Below are 15,543 nucleotides of genomic sequence, written 5' to 3'. Positions count from 1 at the left end.
ATGGTTGTTGAAAGTGGCATGATACTGTTTAGAGCAGGTGAGGCCTGGTCTAAGTAGAGCATGGGAAGAGGTTGTGGTCTTACTCGAATAATCTTCCTCAGCTGCTGCATAGGTTTTAGGTGACACCAAGAGATGCTGGGATAAAGACTGATTCCCCATTTTTGAAAATACAAAATCCAGCAGTTAGAGAACTTTTGGGATTGTTTCTTAGGGGTTAACACAGGTATATTATTGCTTTTTGTATAGTTATTATCCTGCTTGCCTTCTCTTCATATTGGGCTAAAGAACTTCAGTGGAGCTAGAGAAATATTTGCCATAAACATCCAACAAATTCTATTGGTTTTGCTATACTTCATTTACTGCTGAGCAGTGTTTGAAATTAGCCAGGTGCCATGCGCATTTTGCACCCGACTATTGGCCACTTACAACCAAGTAAAGATGCCTGGGCGCCAGGATTGGGCCTGACGTCTCCACCATCTGGAGGTGCAGGCCTGGGAATCCTTGGATCTTGACTGTTTTCACACACTAATACCACATCCTGTAGAATTCTATCAGTTATATTTTATCTGCACAATCAGAGTGAATTTCAGGAACCAAAATGCTTTTTACTGTGCAGCCTGAGCAGGAGCAGTGCACAACATTATAGTAAATTGTTGTAGCTTGTCTTCACTTACCCCACCCCACTGCCCTGCTCACAGCTGTGAAGAATATCCCTATCTTATGAATGGTCGGTGTCACCATTAAGAAAAAGAAGTGGGAAGAGGCCAATATATGCATGTGGACTGTCCCTATATCAAGTGGCTTTTCTTCTTCAGCGTCTCAAAATTCTTAACCCAGCTCAGGGTTGTCATCTGTAAACTAGCCAGACGTTAATCGTTTGAAAACAGTCAGTTAATCGCTTGAAAAATAGGACTTTAGAGCAGTCTTGCCCCAAAATGGCAACTAGACATTCTGTTTTGTCCACTGTAACCTTGGCTTAGGGATTCATTTGATGCCTAGCTTATATATCTGAGTTTCTAACACTCCTGCTGAGGAATTTCCTGTGCAGTCTGATCCATATTGTTTTGTTTATTCAAAAGTGCTGCAAACACAAGAAACCAAGTTCAAATCAAGCGGATGTGTAGCTGTAATTCAGTGCCCACCACCACTTTCTAAAAAACTTTTTTCTGTTTTAAAAAAGTTATTGTTAAACCATTTTGTGAAAGTCTTCTCCCAAAATTATCTGTTGCCACAGGCTACAGGCACTTTGGAATAAAACTGGTAAACTGTTAAATAGAAGATTTCAACCAGTTGTTACTAGCAAAGACAAACACCTTCAACAATGTGAAAGAGATCTATCTGCTCACTTATAAGCATATGCAAAGGGAAACTTAACTGGGGATGGCGGTGCGGTTCTCTGCTTTTCTACGAAAAGATTACACAATATTATACCCTTCAGCATAGGGTTAGAGGATTCTTAACTACTCCTGTCAGAACCCTAGGTTACTGCAAAAAGGAAAACTGTTTTGCGAGCCAACAACCTTATTGCCATTTCAGAGCACCTTCTCCCAGCAGGAGGCAGTTGCATGGACTTATAAAATTGCTCTGTGGGCTTTTCATAAAACATAGCAGGGCATAGAAGTCCTCTCCCTTGCTAACCTGATCCAAAACACCCACCCACCCCACTCACACATGAAAGCAAAGATCACCACAGCCAATCACAAGCAAACAATCACACCCTAGGCCAACCCCAACCTCTCTCACCACCAAAGGAACACAAGTCAACAACACAAGCAACGCTGACACCAAACTCTACATACATTAAACATAATAGAAACACCGCCACCCGACCCCACCCCCATCCATCTTTTCTCTCTCCACCCCACCTTTCTTTTTTCTTTTCTTCTCCCCCTAATGCCACAACAAATGAAATGGATTTGTAAAAATGTTACATGGAAAAACGACAACGAGGCATTACACTTACTTCTGTAAAACAAGAAAATCCTTAATAAAATATCAAGATGGGGGGGGGGGGGAGAAGTCCTCTCCCTTTACCACTCAAGCTCCTACTCAGGTGATAACCCTGAGAATATATTTCAGCAGGCACTGGCCACCCACCTTCAAACACGTTGTCTAAGTAATAAAAGCTAGAAACTTAATGCTTTTTTACGAAGGACTTTGAGAATCTCCAGAAGGTCTGTTTTACACCCTGATTCTGTACCTTTACTGGTAGCATTGTAGTATATATTTGGCCCAACCTTTTATAATGAACCTAACAGGAAACTAGCAGGTAAACTGCACCGCTGGGAAAACTGAAGTGTAATCTGCTTACTGTAGCTAGTTCAGTCTAGCTGAACACCTAAGGACCAATTTTTCACCTAACACTATATAAAGAGCATCATTATGGTGCAATATAGAGGCTATTTGGGGAAGAAGGTTGCAGGATAGATCTCATGTTATCAAGAAAAAGCTTCAAAAAGTGCTTGTTCAAAAAAAGGAATCCAGATGTTGCCACCACCTCATTTCCCAGGAACAAGAACAGAGAGCTTGGTAAATATTAGGTGCCTTATAAAATATATAGTATGTGGATTCTGTCAACCTGAACTTTGTACTCCAGTTCAAAGCGCTGACCAGTGCTTTTTTTCTGGGGGTACGCAAGGGTGCGCAGTACTGGAATCTTTCCCCCCAAATGTTAAAAGTGTGGCACCCCCATATTTTAAAGTGCTGGAGACTTAGCTTGCAGATAGACACATACACCAAGCTACTGACTGACCAGTCAGTAGGAAAATAATCTTGCCACTACAGTGGTACCTCGGGTTACATACGCTTCAGGTTACTGACTCCACTAACCCAGAAATAGTGCTTCAGGTTAAGAACTTTGCTTCAGGATAAGAACAGAATTTGGGCTCCAGCGGCGCAGCAGCAGCAGCAGGAGGCCCCATTAGCTAAAGTGGTGCTTCAGGTTAAGAACAGTTTCAGGTTAAGAACGGACCTCCGGAACGAATTAAGTACTTAACCCAAGGTACCACTGTATTGAATGAACTTTATCAAAGAGAATTTCATGGTGGTCATTCATAGAATATACAAAACTCGGGAATTAGACACTGTTGGTGCAATTGTGGGACTTTAGGGACGTTCTGACACCTCTAGTGATCCTGCCCATCCAGTTTGCACCTTTTGGTCTGTTGTGGCAGTAGAAATTGGCACCATCATTGGTACTTGTAGCACAAGTGGACCTGGCTTAGTTCCTTCTTCCTATACTTAGAGACAACACTTCTTCGATTGTATTGAAACTGTTGGTCCTTTACCCGCCGGTGGCAGCCAGCTTTGTGGTTGCCCAGGGATAGAAAGATGGTTGAAGCATTGCAAATGAAAATTGGCTTCAAAAAGCAACACATATTGCGTTTACGGAAAAACTCGTCAGCTCACCAGTTTTGCACGGTACCATGAAACCAGAAGATTACGCAGCTGTTTGGTGGACTTTCATGACATATGTCAATAGTCGCCCACACTTTAATATGGTCCCTGCTAAGTATGAGTTTAGCTGGAAATATCTCTGATTTTTTTACCCTAGCTACTTACCTTTTCGCTATGTATCTTGGCAAATGCTTTCATACCCTACTAGCTTTGTTATGAACATGTTTTACGCTGCTATCCCTTTATCGTAATCCCTGTACATACTGCTCGTTTGCTTTTATGTATACTTACCATTTTAGTTGCTTCGTCTTGTTTTTCCCTTCTCCTTTTTTCTCTTACTCAGTGCTGTATACCTGTTGAAATAAAATAAACCATTTAAAATAAAAAAAATTAAAATACTGAAAAAACTTTACTGGCTTCCATTGTGTTTTCAAGCACTTTTCACACTGCTAGTGTTTAACTTTAAAAATGGCCCTCCTGAAGGAGCGTTTCCACCCCCGTCGTTCAGCTTGGACACTGGGGTCCAGCTCCGAGGGCCTTCTGGCGGTTCCCTCCCTGCAGTGGCGTAGTGTGGGGGGTGCGGGGGGGGGTGCGGCTGCACCGGGCGCAACATCGGGGGGGGGGGGTGCGCTCGCACTCGCAGCTCTCTGCCCCTACCTGGCTCACTCACTCTCTCTCACTGCAGTGCTGGCTGTGCGAATCCGATCCGAGCCGCCGGGTCGCCGCCCACTGTGGAGGGGATGATGCCAGGCGTGCGGTGCGGAGAGAGAGCGAGGGACTATCTGGGGGAGGGACAGTGCAGCGGGGGGAGGGGCGCAAATTACTTGCCCCGGGTTAGGGGGCGCAAATTACTTGCCTTGCCCCGGGTGCTGACAACCCACGCTACGCCACTGCCTCCCTGTGAGAAGTGGGGTTACAGGAAATAAACAACTACCTGACCTTTAGAAGACATCTGAAGGCAGCCCTGTTTAGGGAAGTTTTTAATGTTTGATGTTTTATCGTGTTTTTATATTCTGTTGGGAGCCGCCCAGAGTGGCTGGGGAAACCCTGCCAGATGGGCGGGGTATAAATAATAAAGTATTATTATTATTACGGCATGGGGAGAGACACAAGCAGGCACCTGGAATTGTCTTTAGCTACCACTTTCCCCCTCCCGTTTCATGAGGGGCAGCTGTGCTAGAATTCTGAAGCTCCAACAAAGAGTTGTGCAGGACTTTAAAGGGCCGCAGATTTATGATGGCATAAAGGCTTAGGGACTAGAGTCCTGTTCATTAGAACGTAAGAAAAGCGGTGCTGGATTAGGCCCCAGGCCCATCTAGTCCACCATCCTATTCTTACAGGGGCCAACCAGATGCCCATGGGAAGCCTGCTAGCAGGAGCTGAGGAGAATAGCACTATTGCATCTTGTGATTCCAAGCAACAGACATTCAGAGACATGCTGCCTCTGACAGCCATTGTGGGTAGTAGCCACTGAAAGCCTTATCCCTCATCAGCTGCATGGGGTGTTTTCCTCAAGTAACACGAAGACATACATCCATACATGATTGGAAGAGCGAGATTATATGAATACGTAAGAAGGTGCACATTGTGACAATTACATTAAAGGTGTGCACATTTGTTTTGGTAAAAATTCACAAAGCAGTGTTGATAGCACAAACATCCTGGCATTGGTGGGCTTATTAACATGAAATATTGGATTCTGTCCGTCTCGAGATACAATGGAGTGCCCATCCAGAGGTCAAACCATTGGCGAATCTCTGTGGCTGCAGAGACTGGTAACTGCTGCCTCCTGTGTTGGGTTTTGCTGTGTTAGTCTGGGCAGTGTGAGTTTATGTCCTGGACTGCCCAGAAAACAAGACCCTGCTCTCAACCTTGCTGACATGATCCAAAAGAAAGCAGAGCATACAATTGGCACCAGCTACTGGAATTGCCGAACTGAGGCATACAAGTCACAACCTATCCATTTTAGGGATTCCACTCTGATTTTGTGTAGAGTTTACTCCTTAGCATTTTTCATCTTTGTCTCAATGCAAGTGACAAGGCATCACAATTAGACACAAAAAACTCAGTAAGGCCAAATTGCTATTATAAATCCACTTTCCTACATGGCTCCAATTAGACCAGATTAATGTGCATTTTAAAACTGCGTTTCTGTCATCCACCTGTGCATGCCAGGAGAAAGGAAGAGGCTCAAGATCCTTTTAGAGGCACCTGTACACAGATTTGAAAGGCATTTCCCATCTTCATCTGGCTACCCTGATCTCCCTCTTAGCTGCTTCTGTGGATTCTTCCTCCCAGTCAAAATTTAGGCCGTAAACTCCTCAGGTCAGAGACCTGTGTGTTATGATTTTGTTGCTCCATATTATTCATTGGTGGCAAGAATATACACAGAATAGTAAGTGGTTGTATTGGTAACTGGAATTCTTTAAGTCGAATTAAATTCACTGTGCCGCCTTGTATCCTCACCTAAATTAGCAGCAGATTAACCTCGAGACTTTCCAAAGGCCCCAGGAAGAGACACGCCTCTTCCCAAATACTGTGCAGGTATCCCTGCTCACCCTCTTACAGAGACTGTAGTCTCTCTCATCCCAATAAACTCTGTGAACTGTAGCTCTCTGAAGAGAATACAGTGGTACCTCGGGTTAAGAAGTTAATGCGTTCCGGAGGTCCGTTCTTAACCTGAAACTGTTAACCTGAAGCACCACTTTAGCTAATGGGGCCTGCTGCCAGAGCACAATTTCTGTTCTCATCCTGAAGCAAAGTTCTTAACCCGAGGTACTATTTCTGGGTTAGCGGAGTCTGTAACCTGAAGCGTATGTAACCTGAAGCGTATGTAACCCGAGGTACCAATGTATGGGGGTCTCCTGCCAACACTCAGCACTAATTACAGTCCCCAGGATTATTTGCGGGGAAGCCCTGGCTTTTTAAAGTACCATGATTCTGCTTGAAATGTTCAGCGCAAATGGGGCCTTAAGACAACTTTATCCCTCTGCCTCCTCACACACTCCACTACGGGAAACTTTGGCAGGGTCAGGCTTGCCTGAGGACTGAATAACGGAGTCTCAGTGGCCTTGGATTGCACTGAGTAGCGAGAAAAGGACCCCACCTACACCAATACATTTTGGCGCCCTGAAGTGAACCACAAAATGGCGGGGTAAGTGAAGATCTACATCAGGAACACGGGAAGGGTGCAAAATTCCTGCATTGCAGGGGGCAGGACTAGATGATCCTCAGGGTCCCAATTCTATGATGTGCATCGGGATCCTGCTGCCTCTCTGGAGGCTGCTGCCAGAAGAGCTTGCCTCATTTTGCCTCGTGGGTGGGCCAGCCCTGCTTCCCCGCACCATCCCAGCCTGCATGCATCTCCTCTCTCCATCGCCTTGTCCAAGCCAAACGCCCCTTTCCCCATATGGGTTGCGGGATAGGAAGGGCGTTCAGGAAAGGCAACCGGCATGGGAAATAACGATAAAAGAAACGCGGCGGCGCCTCTCCGGGTTCCTATCGGACTCCCCGCCTGGCGCGCACGGATGGAGCATCAAGAAGCACCACCTGCCCTGTGCGCATTGCTTGCTTGCGTTTTGGATGCTCCAGGGAGAGGATTCCTGTTGCGGGGCCCTGAAAGGGTTAAATCCGGGTTGCCCAAACTTGGGTCACCAGCTGGTCTTTTTTTGGACTACAACTCCCATCATCCCTAGCTAGCAGGACCAGTGGTCGGGGATGATGGGAACTGTAGTCCAAAAAACAATTCGAGACCCAAGTTTGGGAAACGCTGGGTTAAATGAATCGAGTCGGATTCCTAGAGAGAATTAATTTTATTAGGGGGGGGAGAAGGAGGGAGAGAGGAAGCGAACCCTGGAGCAAAGGCAGCCCCACCCCTGGACGCCCCTTCCTGCCCTGTTTCTTCCAGGAGCGGAAAGTGGCCCCTTGGCTTCCGTAGGCGCTGCAGCGGGGCTTCCTTCCTCCTGCGATCTGGTGAGCCTCCGCCCTTGTGCGTTTGGGAAAAGGGGAGCCTGGGGGCTACAGGGAACGGTGGGTGGGTGAGTAGGGCGGGGGGAATCCTGATTCTGGAAAAGGTTCCCAGGCTCAAACCCTGCAGAGAGAAGGTATCCTTTGCTTGCTTGCTTGCTGTTACAGTACTGTATATCCCACTTTTCCACCAAGGTGGAGTTCATGGACCGTCCGCTCTTGCAGGGATGGCTGTGGGAAGGATTTCTGCATTGTCGTGGGGAGAAAGATGGGGAGAAAGACACTGGGAAGAAAACAGGAGAGGAAGAGAAACTTCCTGTTCCTGATGGGCACAAAGTTTGGGAGCAGTGTCTGGCTACTGTTGTGAACGGGATACAGTGGTACCTCGGGTTAAGTACTTAATTCGTTCCGGAGGTCCGTTCTTAACCTGAAACTGTTCCTAACCTGAGGCACCACTTTAGCTAATGGGGCCTCCTGCTGCCGCCGCGCTGCCAGAACACGATTTCTGTTCTCATCCTGAAGCAAAGTTCTTAACCTGAGGTACTATTTCTGGGTTAGCGGAGTCTGTAATCTAAAACGCATGTAACCTGAAGTGTATGTAACCTGAAGTGTATGTAACCCAAGGTACCACTGTAATAAAAAAGATGGGCGTTTTAATGCTTTGGTGGGATTGTTTCATTGAGTGGTTTAATTATGTAGGGATTTTTAAAATCAAATTCATAATATCCAAACTACTATTTCTGGGTTAGAGGAGTCTGTAACCTGAAGCGTATGTAACCTAAAGCGTATGTAACCCAAGGTACCACTGTAATTCAATGTGTCAGAAGTGGGGAGCCAAATGTGGCCTCTCTATGGCCCTCAGGACTCACCCCAGACCACACCCCTTCCTCAGTCACACCCCTCAGCAGCCTAGTCAAATGAGGAGACCATTGCCACCACAGAAAGGTCCAAGGTGGGAGGAAGCGGGGAACGTTCCATCTTCTGACCCTCAATCACATTGGATGCTTTAATCTAAGTACCGCCTTTCAAGACTTTAGTTAATCTCAGCCTCCCCTTTCCACCTCCCTTTCTTCCTAGTAGAAGTATTAGTTGGTAGCTGCACTAGTGTGACAGGTTCTGCACTTTTTGAACCTCAGTCAGAACGAGGGCTTTAATCTATAGCCCTCAAGGGAAGGAATTCTTCCTCATCCCAGTCCGTGTCTCACAATATGCATTTACTGCTTTTAGTTTTGGGACAAGACATGGTCGCTTCTGAGCTTATGGGAAATCTCCCTGCCTTGACAATGTAATAATGCACTTACAGAATGATGTCTTGGCTTTGCAGGCCTTGGTAACAGCACCAGTTAAGGCCATCTTTACCTCAAGGCAAATACTGGGAGGAGGGAAAAGCGATCCTCTTGTAGGAAGAGGCGGAGCACCAATCCAAGATGGGCAAGAAGGATTCAGCCGGCTCCAAAGAAGGAAGAGGCCGCCTCAATGCCATCAGGAATGGGAGCAGTGGGAAATCCCGGGAAAAAATGGTGGTTCAGAAGACCCCAGGCGAGGACACAAGTAGCTCAGTTGTATGGTGCCAACGCTTCCGGCGGTTCCGCTACCAGGATGACAAGGGGCCCAGAGAGGTTTGCAGCCAGCTCCACCATCTTTGCCGCCTATGGCTGAAGCCAGAGCAGCGCACAAAGAATCAGATTCTGGACTTGGTGATCCTGGAGCAGTTCTTGACCGTCCTTCCAGCGGAGATGGAGCGCTGGGTCAGAGAATGTGGAGCCGAGACCAGTTCCCAGGCAGTGGCCTTGGCAGAAGGTTTCCTCCTCAGTAAGGCAGAAAGGCAGCAGGTGAGAGCACTTCATCCTGCTAGTTCCATGAGCCCAGGAATGTGAGAGAGGATACCCTAAAACTCCTCACTAATTGCCTATCTCTTTGGGGAAATCATCTAAGGAGCGATGGCCCCAAATCCTTTGCTTCTGATCATACTTTTTCTAAGCCTTCTCCCATTCTGTGTCTTTGCTTCTTATTGCTGTTTCAGGAGCTGGAACTGTTTGCAGAAGTGGGCTCTGGCTTCCCTGAGCCAGAGGAGGCTCCATCAGACATCAGACACCGTCCACCAGGAAGAGGGGTCATGCAGGAGACCAACAGAGGTACCACCTTACAGTGTAAGGATTAATGGGGCATATTTCAACTTGGTCTGCCTCTATTTATTATGCAAGAAATCCCTAGCGTTCCTCAAGTTTCTGACATACAGTCATACCTCAGGTTATAGATGCTTCAGGTTGCGTTTTTTTGGGTTATGGATCCGCCGAAACCCAGAAGTACCGGAACGGGTTACTTCTGGGTTTCAGCGGTCACACATGCTCAGAAGCACTACATCACGCTTTGCACATAAGCACCAAATTGCAACCCGTGTGTGCGCAGACGTGCCGCTGCGGGTTGTGAATGCTGTGGGTTGCGAATGTGCATCCCGCATGGAGCGTCCACTGTATTTTGATTGCAGCCAACAGCTCCAAGTTTTTTTAGGCTGGGGGGAGGAAATTGAGTGGATGAGAGATTCCTGCCCCCCCAACACACAGCTGAAATGGGTGCTGACATCCAAAATCCATTCAACAGAAAATATATGGGCCTTGCTTACTTGTTTCGCTAATCCAAGCTATGGCTTAGTGCTGGTCTGGGGAACCTTAGGACTTCTGGATGGTGCTGAATTACAACGCCCATCTGCCATAGCATGCATGCCTAATAGCCTAGGATAATGGGATTTGTAGTGCAGCAACAATTGGAAGGACAAAGGTTCCCCACACCTTTGAGGCTGCTAGTTGGGAGATCATGACTGCTTTTCTTCTCTCTGGTCGTTTTGCTGCTGTGCTCCACTGAGCTGAGCTCAGCCGTGGCTTGGCTTAGCATGGCGTCCAAACTTTGGTTCATAGTTTAGCTCTCTGCAGAGGAACTTTGTCATAATCAGTGTCTCCTGCCCATTTGCATCCCACCATGGTTTGGCTTAGCACGATGTGGGAAGCAGGCCTTCGTAATGCCCATGCGTACTTGGATATGCATTGCTTATCCTACTATCTTCCCACTATCTTTGTTTTTCTGTGTGTTTTTTTACAGGTAATGGAATGGTGCGAGAAAAACATACTCAGCCATCTCAACTCTGTGGTAGATGGGAAATGGCTTCTGTGAGACCTAAACAGGTAGGGGCAAGACTCTCTGCAGAGACAAAAGGGGAAGCTTGGTTTTCTCTGTCCCCCTGCTCACATTTCTGGACCTCGATGAATCTTTCTCTTTCTGTTTACGTCTCTCAAAGCTGTCCACTAGGAAATCTATGAATGCAACTTGTGAAAGGTGTAAATCCTGCAAGATAATAGCCATCTTCCCCACTGCACCTCTGCCATAACTGGCCTTTTGGATATTACTGTCTTATCTATGAGGAGGAAACATTGTCTTTTTCTTTCAGGGCCGGGTGACCTTTGAGGAGGTAGCTTTGAATTTCTCTGAAGAAGAGTGGGCTCTGCTGAATCCTGACCAGAGAGCTCTGCACAAGCAAGTCATGGAGGAGAGCTGTGGACTTGTGGCCTCTCTTGGTAAGCCTGCCTAGTTCAAGGTTGGGGGATTTGTGGCTCTGCAGACGTTTTTGGACTCATAACTCCCATCAGCCCAAGCCTATATGGTCAAGGAAGATGGGAGTTAAGAGTCCCTAGATGATGAAAATACCTCTTTACATTTCTTAACATGTTTTGGCACAGTTCTTGCCATTCAGCATCTCAGGTCCCCTTCACCCAGTCTAGTGGGACGTATTGGTATTTTTATTTACTAAAGCATTTATATCCTGCATTTCCATTTAACTGAAATCCAAAAAGGGGATAACAATAATTAGACATGAATATGCAATGTTAAAGCCGCAGCATAGCGAAAACAACTTTTCGGTCAGTGTCAGGTCATTTGACAGTGGGGTATATTCAGAGCCATAATAAATGGAAATATAGACCAGGGCCATTTTAGAATTGCATTAGCCTAACAGAACCACACTGTCATTGTTTACTGCCTAAAAATCAACAGTGAGAAAGAGAGAGGAAGGAGTCATATGTCCGTAGGAAAAAGGTTGCACAGCTTTGGTATCACTGCTGAGGAAGCTCTGCTGGACAAAATTATTGAGGGTATAATGTAAGGCGGTGGGGAACTTCAGGTCAGGGGGCAAATGCAGCCTTCTAGACCTCTCTGTCTGGCTCCAGAGCTCTCCTCAGGCCATGCACCTCACTGGACCCTCTCTGTGCCTCAGATGTTTTTGCCTGGTTGGAATGTATCCTTGAACTCTAATACCTCTTGCCTGGCTGGAGAAGGGTGTGTGAGTCTGTGTATAGAAACCAGGTAAATTTACATTGTTTGCTCCACCCACTTTTGCCTCTGGCTCCGCCCACCACTGGCATGCTGCCACCAGAAAGTTGCTCGGAAGAAAATACGACTCCTGATCTGGAAAAGGGTTTCCCACCTTGTGCTGTAAGAGGAGTGGGGAAATGTCTTTCGTTGCCACCATCCACATTACAGATTAGCTAGTAAAAAGTCCAGCTGTACATTCGCCACAAAATAGATATGAATCTGAGGTGATGTCACCTGCCTTGGCCAGCTCAAAATCCATTGTGGCTTGAATATGAGACAGTCCAAGGTCAAACACACTGGCCTCTGGTGCTTCAGAAGGCTTGTGGATATTTTTCTGATGAGTTTATACAGTCTCGTAGTCTCCCTTAAGGTCATCATCTGCACTACAGTGGTGCCCTGCAAGACAAATGCCTCGCAAGACGGAAAACCCGCTAGACGAAAGGGTTTTCCGTTTTGGAGGTGCTTCGCAAAACGAATTTCCTATGGGCTTGCTTCGCAAGACGAAAATGTCTTGCGAGTTGCTGCGATTTTTTTTTCGCTCCCCACCCCCTTTTTCTAAGGCACTAAGCTGCTAATAGCCTTTTAGCAGCTAATCCGCTAATCCCTTAAGCCTTTAATAGCTGCTAATAGCGCTAATCCGCTAATAGGGTTGCTTCGCAAGATGAAAAAACCGCTAGACGAAGAGACTCGCGGAACGGATTCTTTTCGTCTTGTGAGGCACCACTGTATTCATTTAAAGCCCATGAGAAGGGTAGACAAGGATCTGGCCTTATGGCCAGTATACTGTTCCCCACCCCTTGTTCTACATCACACCAACAGTCAGTCAACGCTAGATAGAAGAGGTTGGAAAACATGTGCAGAAAACAGCCTCCCACCTAAGTATTTTCAGCTCTTCTTATATCAGAACAGTTATCTGACGTGGTTTGGTGATAGGAGACTCCTGGCCTAACTCAAATTCTTATCAGCTCCCTGTTTTTGTTCTAGAAGGTGACATCCGTGATATGGCGAATGAGGGAGCACTGCGTGAGAGTCAGTCCTTTGCTTCAAAAGCCAGCGGCTGCTATGAAATTGCAACCCAAGGTGAAAGAAACGAAACCAGCAACTGCCCTGTGTCTCAGAACAGATCTGACTCGAACCCAAACCACGAAGCTCACGGCAAAACCCACGTAGAGGAGCAACCATTTAAATGCCAGGAGTGCGGGAAGAACTTCGGTTGGAGGTCACAACTCAATAGGCACCGAAAAATGCACACCGGGGAGAAGCCATATAAATGCTTGCAGTGTGGAAAGAGTTTCGGGCAGAAGTTCCACCTGACTGCCCATCTAAAAATCCACAGAGGGGAGAAACCACATGAATGCTTGGAGTGTGGGAAGAGCTTCAGTCAGAGGAATGACCTCGCTTCTCATCAGAGAATCCACACAGGGGAGAAACCATATAAATGTTCGGAGTGTGGGAAGGGCTTCCGTTCGAACACCAGCCTGACTTGTCATTTAAGGACTCACACAAGGGAGAAACCGTATAAATGTTTGGATTGCGGTCGCACCTTTGGCCAGAGCTCATACCTAAGTAAACACAAAAGGATTCATACGGGGGAGAAACCATATAAATGCCTGGAGTGCGGCATGAGCTTTTGTCATAATTCATCCCTCACGTACCATCAAAGAAATCACAGTGGCGAGAAACCGTATCAGTGCTTGGAGTGTGGAATGAGGTTCAGTCAGAGTTCGGCCCTCATGTACCATCAGAGAATTCACACAGGGGAGAAACCATATCAGTGCGTGGAGTGCGGAAAGAGCTTCCGGGTGAGACCAAGCCTCACTTCTCACCAAAGAATACACACAGGGGAGAAACCTTACAAATGTCTGGAGTGTGGAAGGAGCTTCCGCTTGAGCACAAGCCTGACTACTCACCAAAGAACTCACACAGGGGAGAAACCTTACAAATGTCTGGAGTGTGGAAAGAGCTTCAGTGTGAGGAAAAGCCTCACCTCTCACCAAAGAACTCACACGAGGGAGAAACCAAAGAGATGCGTCAAGCAGGGCTGGGGAGCCTGCGGCAATTCAGATGTTGTACCCCCAACTTCCACCAGTGCCAGCCAGCATGCCCAACAGTCACCGATGATGGGAGTTGTGGACCAACAACAAGGCCCCAGATCCCCTGTCCCTAGCTCTCAGGGTAAGAAAGAGCTTCATTAAGTACCACAGGGCTCACGCAAGGGAGAAACCAGTAGATGTGCTTTGAGTGTGGAACAAGATTAAAATCAATAAAGCCAATATTTCAGATTGGAAAAGCACTGTATAAGTGAAAGTCACAGGAGCTCTATTTGTGTGCTGTAACAAAGAAACTATTTTTTGTCTTAAATTCATATATATATGAACAACAACAACAACAACAATATATATATGAGAGAGAGTAGGAAGTAATTATGTATACAGATGTGTCCACAGGGAATTGAAACTGGAAATAACTTTTTATGTTCCTTTTTTCAGATACAAGTCAGTTCTGAAACCAAGAACTGTAGGATTATGCATTATCCCTTATAAGCACATAAAATGTATATTAAAATAGTATATTTGTCTAACAAGTCTCCCTTATCGTCATGTTCAAATAACGTTTATGGACTCTGTGCCACAAAATTTCCCATGTGTCTCGTGGGATCACCCCCCCCCCCCCGGGCAATACTTTGAGCCCATTTTCCCATTTAATCTGCTAACTTTTTTCTGGCCCACTGTTCTATTTTAAGAGCAACCTGTAGATTTTGGATGATACATTAGTATCAGCCTTTTTAATTAATTCATCAAATGTTGTAAAATCTCTTAGGTTGTCATCCTAACCCCTGGCCTACACTTCTGGTGAAGGTTAGGATCCAGTAGAGGTTCCTGTGGGCTGACAGGGGGCCACCACTATGGAGGTCCCTGCTGCAGGCACAGAAGGCAGAGCAGAGGCAATGCCACCATCATCTCAAGGAAATGCTGGATATTATGCCAGTCCAGCTCCCGGAAAGGGGCCTGATGTGGACATCTCTTCTGTGACAGAAAAAGAAGATATACCCACCATCACCCTGGCTAGTATGAACTGCAGGGCTTCAAATAAGGTGGTGGCATAAGCTGCTTCTCCCTGGGCAGTGTCAGTTTGCTCAGTGATCCAATTAATGCAATTTGCAAAACATAATACAATACAGATTTAGGTCTGAAACCCACGGATAACAGCTTTTTTTTTTTTTTTTTTAATCCCGCATATTTATCCCCCTTTATTTCTTGGCTTTTTCTTGATCCAAATGATTTTTGAGAAGACACTGCCATTTGTTAATTTGCTGAGCCAGTATCTCAGTTGATAAATGTTGAAGTGAAAAATCTTCGGGCAATTTGGCCTGAAAAAGATACAGTTTCTCACATTGTTTTGTAAGATTGCCAGTTGCTGTGTGTGTGGGTGTGGGTGTGTGTGTGTGTGTGTGTGTGTGTTGCTCTTATTTGTTATTCTTATGGGATCACCACCACCATACCCTATAATCAATTTTTTTTCCTGGAATCTGCTGTCATTTATACCCATATTTTCTGCTTTTACTTTATTCAATGCATATTACACTAAACATCCAGATTCAGCTGCAAGTTTCACTAATTCTGTTAAAGATCATATAGGCTCTGTAAATGTTAAAACTATATATTAAACATAAGAATATGAGTCCCTCCCAATTTCTGTTCATCTTTGCGCCTCTCTTTATTTTATTCTCTTACTGTAATTGCTAATGTTTCCAGAGCTAGAATGAATAAAAAAAGTAGAGAAGGGACAACAACCTTGTCTTTTTCCTTTTATATACAT

General features: G+C 46.0%; 1 protein-coding gene and 1 long non-coding RNA gene across 6 annotated transcripts; one reads left to right on the top strand and one right to left on the bottom strand.

Moving 5' to 3' along the window:
- Positions 1–1,108: 1,108 nt before the first annotated feature.
- On the bottom strand, positions 1,109–3,797 carry LOC310664278. The gene is made up of 3 exons (XR_014504847.1): positions 3,006–3,797; positions 2,038–2,778; positions 1,109–1,638 (listed from the first exon to the last, which is right to left on the bottom strand). It is a non-coding gene; the product is annotated as an uncharacterized lncRNA (long non-coding RNA).
- Positions 3,798–7,210: 3,413 nt separating this feature from the next.
- On the top strand, positions 7,211–15,517 carry LOC310664213 (uncharacterized protein). Of its 5 annotated transcripts, none has more exons than XM_083413069.1 (6): positions 7,211–7,368; positions 8,687–9,194; positions 9,386–9,512; positions 10,459–10,541; positions 10,805–10,931; positions 12,709–15,517. In XM_083413069.1, the coding sequence occupies exons 2-6, from the start codon at positions 8,790–8,792 to the stop codon at positions 13,917–13,919; spliced, it is 1,953 nt and encodes a 650-aa protein (XP_083269195.1). In that variant the 5' UTR covers positions 7,211–7,368; positions 8,687–8,789; the 3' UTR covers positions 13,920–15,517. The 5 variants fall into 5 exon arrangements, with proteins under 5 accessions (XP_083269195.1, XP_083269199.1, XP_083269197.1 ...); XM_083413073.1 differs by having other exon boundaries at positions 7,230–7,368; positions 9,386–9,497; XM_083413071.1 differs by having other exon boundaries at positions 7,230–7,384.
- The last annotated feature ends 26 nt before the right edge of the window (positions 15,518–15,543 follow it).

Source organism: Podarcis tiliguerta (assembly GCF_965153285.1).
Source record: "Podarcis tiliguerta genome assembly, chromosome: 14".
Lineage (NCBI taxonomy): Eukaryota > Metazoa > Chordata > Lepidosauria > Squamata > Lacertidae > Podarcis > Podarcis tiliguerta.
This window is presented reverse-complemented; position numbering and strand designations above follow the sequence as displayed.